Genomic DNA, 6,583 nt, shown 5'->3' on the forward strand with positions numbered 1-6,583 from the left:
CTCTCAATGAGCCCCTGAGGACAGCTTTGAACCACTGCAGGTGCTCAAGGCCCAGCAGACCTTAGGGAAGGCCAAACAACAGAGGCATGGCCATTCCTAACCCCTGGATCTCCCGGGCAGAGCGTCTGGGGGAGCGTGGGGCTCTCCCGCAGCATGCCCTGCGCCTGCAGAACCAGGCTGCGCTTGGATCTCACCCACGGGAGGAGTGGGCCAACCTCACCCTGTTCCAGAGCTCTACTGCCAAAAGCCTGCGAGCAGCTACAGAAGGACCAACTCGGGTGTGCAGTTTCACATTCTGCTGTGTCTGTTCAGGAGCTTTTTTCAGCCATGAATTAGTGGAACATTTTCTTTCCTAAGCAAAAGAAGAGAAAGAAAAGAGCACGAAGCGCTGGGAAATGAATAGGAGCTGAAACCCGGAGCAGCAGATTCAGAGAACATCCTATTTTTGTGCTCTGCCTTTAATTCATCTGCCATGCCAACCACGACGTGCCTCAGCTGAATGAAGTCTCAAATAATCACATAATAGCAGAAGTCATTTATTGGGAATCAGGCTCCTTCTCCAGGGCTATAAATAGGCCGAGCTGTTCCACAGGCTTTTGTCAAGCGGGGATTAATTAGCCACTGACCCACGGTTGGGATTTCTTCACTACCTCTCCTTTTGGTTTGTGGGTTTTTTCCCTTCTTCATCTTCCAGGGCTTAATGAGATCCTGCCAACACTTGGAATCATAGAATCATAGAATCAAGCAGGTTGGAAGAGACCTCTAAGATCATAGAATCAAGCAGGTTGGAAGAGAGCTCCAAGCTCAGCCAGCCCAACCTAGCACCCAGCCCTGCCCAATCAACCAGACCATGGCACTAAGTGCCCCAGCCAGGCTTGGCTGCAACACCTCCAGCCACAGAGACTCCACCACCTCCCTGGGCAGCCCATTCCAATGCCAATCACTCTCTCTGACAACAACTTCCTCCTCACATCCAGCCTCAACCTGCCCTGGCACAGCTTGAGGCTGTGTCCCCTTGTTCTGTCCCTGACAGCCTTGGAAAAGAGCCCAACCCCACCTGGCTACAACCTCCCTTCAGGTAGCTGCAGACAGCAATGAGCTCTGCCCTGAGCCTCCTCTTCTGCAGGCTGCACACCCCCACCTCCCTCATAGGGTTTCTGAGAAGCTCTTCCTCCCAGTCAGCAGTGTTCATTTATCTCTGGGCTCTAACCCAGCCATTGGAATTTATCAGGAGGTTACAGAGCAGCAGCAGCAGCAGCAGTAAGTAGAGCCAGGGTGGGATTGAGTTTATTATAAAGAAGTTGTGTTAGAAGACAACGGCATTACAGTGACCAAAAAACATGCTGTTCAGTTTGCCATTAATGCCCAATTCTCAACAGGAACACGCAGAAACCACACTCTTTTTTTTTCTTCTTTTTGTGTTTTTTTGTTTGTTTGTTTGTTTTTTTGTGTGTGTACATTTAGCTTCCTAATAAATAAGTTCAATAAATAGGGAATCCTGCGGATTTAAGGAGCTTGAACAGAAGCTGTTTCCACCAAGGGGAAAAAGAAGCCAAAGTGAAAAACACCCAACTAGAGCCTATCCCTGTTTTGTTACCCATCACTGGAAAAACCAGCAAGTAAAAAGAGCAATGTTTTCACACTCTCTACTAGGGAGGAAGGGAAAGGGGCTGCTAAAACCACCCTCGAGGGGTTAGACAGGAGTCCGTTTTGGCACACGGAAGGCGTCGCTTAGAGCATGCGTTTCATACCGACTTGTTTCGAACACTGAGGACGCTGCAAAGGAAACGTGAGCAAGGACCAAGGCTGCCCATGTACTGTCTCGGCTGTGCTCCGATCGCCAGCTCTCCTCTCTCGCACACGGCTTGCAGTTGGGCTAATTCTGGATGCCCTCTTCCAGCTGGGCTAATTCTGGATGCCCTCTTCCCGCAGTCGGAGAAGGGCTGAGTCTAGTCCCGTAGCGCAGCAGCTCGGTAACGCGGGGATTTATTTGTCACAGTACAGAATAAAAGGTTAATCCCTCCAATTGTTTTATATAGCTATGCCATCTAGGATCTGTTCCTATTATCCACTCTAATCTTGATTTTCTTGGGAAGCAACTCCTAAGTTATCTAGCTGTAAAGAAGCCCAGGAGCAGATCCATTCTTGGTGCCCCACGCAAGCGCAGGTCACTTGTCTGAACAGTGAGGTCACACTCAGCACATACATTTCTCCTCTTCACCCAAGGAAAGCTCCAGCCAGGCTCCTGTTGGCGCTGCAGCAGGACGTTGGCCAGCCCCGGGGAAGGGCAGCTAGGCCCCCACAGCAAGCCCGCTGTGTGCTTAGCCCCCATCCCTCCTGACCAGGCACCTCAGTGCGGAAGGCAGGGTGGGACCATCGGCGGCTCAGAACCACATCGCTCCCCACGCATGTGCACACCAGCAGCTGCCCACAGACGCAGCTCCACGTGCTCCCAAGGGACCTGCCGATCCGTCTGCCCGGGGGGGTGGGCTGAAGGGGGCAGCTCCCCTGGAAGCCAAGCTGCCTGGGAAGGGGGTGGGAATCCAGATTTTCCACGAACAACCATTGCACTCTGAAAGCGTAATCATGCAGACACCAGTAAGCCTACCTTGTGTACAACACCGGCACTCCGAGCAGACTGAATCATCACTTGCTACCCAAACTACCAAACAACTACCAACACGAGAAGTAGATGAAGAGAGAATAAAAATGTAAAGGTGAGATAACGGCGTCGTGACTTTCGATTTCAACACTCCTGACTAGCCCCCGGGGCTAGCGTTGTGGCCCGAGCCTCAGCAGACTCTGCTCGCCCTCATTTGTACTTCCTGTGCTTAAAGAGAAGCTGATTCGAGGGCATTTCTTGAACGCGGGAGACTAAGCCGTTAAAAAGAGAAGCACTTGGGTTGCTTTCTTCCTTTAGGGGACCGACTTCATTTTATTTTGTCTGACACCAGCCAGAGAGAGGTGAAGAGCTTGTAAGGAGAAGGAAAGCTGCCTCTCAACACCTTGTTTTCTTTCCGCTTGGCTGCATTCAGCTTTCTCCCAGAGCAGCAAACGAGGCTTCGACCAAAAGGCCTCGGAGAGCGGTAGCTTCTCCTCGCACACCTGTAGCACTACAGTGTCCTGCTGGCTCACCCTGGAGCATTTCACCAAGCTGCTCCCAAATCTTCCCCTGCCTCTGTTCACAAACTGGTGTCTCCGTTCTGCTTATACTCTGACAAGATATTGAGAGTCATGTCCTCGCTTTTGGACTGCACGTTGGGCTCGCTCCTCCGGGACGACTTCCTGGTGGCCCTGGAAAGCCGCCTGCGGAAGGTGTCTCCGGCCAGGAAGTAAAGGATGGGGTCGACGCAGCTGTTGAGGCTGGCCAGGCCCCTCGTCACTTGGTAAGTGGCATAAACCTTATCGTTGAAGGCACACATTTGTGGAGTCTGAAAATCCACCCTGGCTCTTAGATTTAAGGTCTTCATCACGTGGAAGGGAAGGTAAGAGACGGCAAAGACCGTCAAGACGATAATCACCAGGTAAATCGACTTCCTCCGCAGCGGGGAATTGTCCAAGTCCTTGTTAATCAAAGCCTTCACAATGAGCCCATAGCAACCCAGGATCAGGATGAAGGGGATGCAGAACATGAAGACGGTGGTGCACATGCTGTAGACGAAGTAGCTTCTCAGGTATTCGTCAGCGGTGGTGTCGTAGCAGGTGATGGTTTTGTTCTTCCTTATCCCCGTTCTCGAGTAGAAGAGTATGGGAGAAATCACAGCCACCACCACCACCCAGACCAAGGTGCTGATGTAGACAGCGTTCTTCTTCTTCAGCCTCCCCAGCGACTTCAAGGGGTGCACCACCCCCGTGTACCTGTGCACGCTGATGCAGGTGAGGAACAGAATGCTGCCGTACAGGTTCACGTGGAAGATGAACCTCTGCAGCTTGCACATCATATCGCCAAAGATCCAGTCCGTCTTATTGAAGTAGTAAAAGATGAGGGCAGGCAGAGTCAGGACGTACAAGAAGTCGGCCAGCGCCAAGTTGAACATGTAAACCGAGATGCCGCTCCACGGCCTCATGTGGAAGACAAACATCCAGATGGCCACGCTGTTGCCCAAAAACCCAGTGATGAAGACCAGAATGTAGACGGTGGGCAGGTAATAGAACTGGAAGCCAGTTTTGGTCAGGGAGCACTTGGTGGTGGCGTTTCCCACAGACCAGCCGCTGCTGGATAACAGGTTGGGTTCAGTTCCATTCAAAGCAGCAGAGAAGAGGACTTCAGTCATGATCCTTCCCCCAGCGTCGCATAGGTCTGAGGTGAAGCAACCGAGTCTCTACAGGGCCAGGAACGCATCTGGGGAAGAAAAGGAAAAGAGCACAGAAAACCTAACTAGAAGATAAGATCTGCCCAGCTCTTCCTCGGCGGGTCTCCAAGCAGCTCTGCTCGGCTGGTCGGTCCAGCCTGGGGTGCGGGGCCCTTCTCCCGCAGTACCCAGCCCCGGAGCCAGGGGACAGTTCGGCGGGCGCTGCCTTCCGCCGCCCCGCAGACGGGGCAGGGCAGGCGGGACGGCGGCAGCGGCATGGACCGCACCGGCAGGGGAAGGGGCTGCGGGGCGAGGGAAGGGGCAGCGGCGCTGGCCGCGCTCCTCGGGAGAGCACTGTCGCCCCGGCCCCTCCGCGGCTGCCGGCGCCGTCCCACGGCCCGTCCGCCGCCGCCGCTTCCCTTCGCCCGCCCGCTTCCCTCCGTCTCCCTCACCCCTCCGGTTCCCTGAAGTCGCCTCCGCCCGCCCGGCTCCTCCTGTCTCAGCCCGCTCGGTTCTTCCAGGGTTACCTCATACTGCTCGGCTCCGCTCCCCGCGGTTCTCCCTGCACGCCTCAGCCCGCCCGGCCGCGCTGCCCTCCGCCTGCCCTGTTCCCGAAGTCACCTCGGCCCGCCCGACCCCGATCCTCGCAGCCCGCCCGATTCCCCGGGTCACCTCAGCCCGCCCGGCCCCGCTCCCCGCCGCGCCCCAGCCCGGATCCGAGCTGCTCCGGAGCCGCCCCCACCTGCCCTCCTCAGCCCGCCGCTCTCGCCTCTCCTCGCCGCCGGCAGCGTCCGCCCGGCGGGGGACGGCGTCCCGCCTGCAGCCGCCCCGGCTCCCATCGCCGGCCAGGGCAGGGCAGGGCGGCCGGGGAGGGGTTAGGACTGAAGGCAGCGCCCCTACGGTCGCCCCTCCATGGCGGCCCGGCCGCCGCGGGCAGAGCGGCCGCGGCCCCTCTCAGGCGGGAGGCAGCGCGGCAGCCCCGGGCGGACTGAGGGCGGGCGGGACGAGGCGGGACTCGGGCCCAGGGGCGAGCCGCCCGCCCCCCGCACCGCCCTCGCTGGCGGGCGGCGCTCGGTGCTCGGCGCTCCCCGCCCGCGGCACATGGCGGCGAAGCCGGGCTGGGGGCTGCGAGCAGCGGCGGGGCCGGGCTGGGGGCTGCGGGCAGCGGCGTGGTGGCGGTGTCCACCGTGATCCCCCTCCTGACCCGTCTCACCCTCTGCTCTCGGCGACACCTGCCACCCTGGAACCCCACCCGAGCCTCTGCCATCCCCGGGCAGCGATGGGTGGGGCATACCAGGCTGAGCCCCTGCGCGCAGCTCGGTGCCAGGTGCTCCCGAGCTGTTCTGTTTGCTCTGATTTTGCCTTCACCCAGCGCCTTGGAATCTGCTCCACCACCCATCTGAAGCCACCGAAGGTGTTTGCTGCCGCCCGCGGCTCAGCCGAGCAGCCCAGGCGCTGCTGACCCCTATGCATGAGAGCATCACACGTTTGGCGCTGAAGCCAGGGCAGGGCTGTGATATTTTCCTCCTTGGCTCAGCAAGCTCCCAGTCTGCTGGTTTCAACCATTCCTCCCCGGCTGGCATCTCGGGCTGGGTGGCGAGTGAGACGCGAGGCAGTCGCCGCCGCTCTCGGCGCGAAGCTGCGCTCTAGACGGAGGGCTATTAGCACCTCATGAATATGCATTCATTTTTCAAACTTTTGAGGCTGTCTACATTATAGGAAAAAAAAAAAACCAACAACCAACCCTACTTCGTCGGGAAAGCTTAATTGGGAAATCAGCTGCGTATTGTAGGGAACATGCAAGTGGATGCAGATGGAGCTGCCAGCCTGGTTCCTCTGCTGGGGCAAGTCACACCGACTACCGCTTTGAAGCAACAGCTTCAAGGTTGGTGAATATGCGAGAAGGAAAGGGCTGACATTAGGGGTTTGGGTGGGGATTTTCTGTCTTATTTGTACTCTCCCCCCTCGCTGCCTGCTTACTACTTCGAAGGCTCAGTGGTTAAATACAAATTGAACGCGGGGAGAAAGGAAAAAGAAGAGCGACCTGTAAGGTCCGTGCGTGGAGCCAGCACGGGTTCCAGAGATGTTCAGTGGTGCCCTCTAAGGAGTTCGGAGTCTAGAGAAAAGCATTCCTCAGCCTCAGCGCTCCCACCAGCAGCAAACACCCAGCCCACAGACCAGACGCGCGGTGAACGCTCCGCAAATACCAATCCCACCACCCTGGCTCCTGCAAAAGCCATCCTGCTCCGGGTAGAATCAGCTCCGTGGCCCAACACAGAGTTTGTTTTAAT

At 57.2% G+C, this 6,583-nt stretch overlaps 1 protein-coding gene across 3 annotated transcripts; it reads right to left on the minus strand.

The window, feature by feature from the left end:
• Positions 1-1,265: 1,265 nt before the first annotated feature.
• Positions 1,266-5,610, minus strand: P2RY1 (purinergic receptor P2Y1). 3 transcript variants are annotated; one of them, XM_064164832.1, is made up of 2 exons: positions 5,587-5,610; positions 1,266-4,342 (listed from the first exon to the last, which is right to left on the minus strand). In XM_064164832.1, the coding sequence occupies exon 2, from the start codon at positions 4,272-4,274 to the stop codon at positions 3,183-3,185; it is 1,092 nt and encodes a 363-aa protein (XP_064020902.1). In that variant the 5' UTR covers positions 4,275-4,342; positions 5,587-5,610; the 3' UTR covers positions 1,266-3,182. The 3 variants fall into 3 exon arrangements, with proteins under 3 accessions (XP_064020902.1, XP_064020899.1, XP_064020898.1); XM_064164829.1 differs by lacking the exon at positions 5,587-5,610 and adding an exon at positions 5,506-5,528; XM_064164828.1 differs by lacking the exon at positions 5,587-5,610 and adding an exon at positions 5,035-5,126.
• Positions 5,611-6,583: the final 973 nt, after the last annotated feature.

Source organism: Pogoniulus pusillus, chromosome 26 (assembly GCF_015220805.1).
Source record: "Pogoniulus pusillus isolate bPogPus1 chromosome 26, bPogPus1.pri, whole genome shotgun sequence".
Taxonomy (NCBI): Eukaryota; Metazoa; Chordata; class Aves; order Piciformes; family Lybiidae; genus Pogoniulus; species Pogoniulus pusillus.

Coding starts and splice junctions, on each gene's coding strand:
- P2RY1 (XM_064164832.1), bottom strand. CDS start 4,274: ATGACTGAAGTCCTCTTCTCTGCTGCTTTGAATGGAACTGAACCCAAC.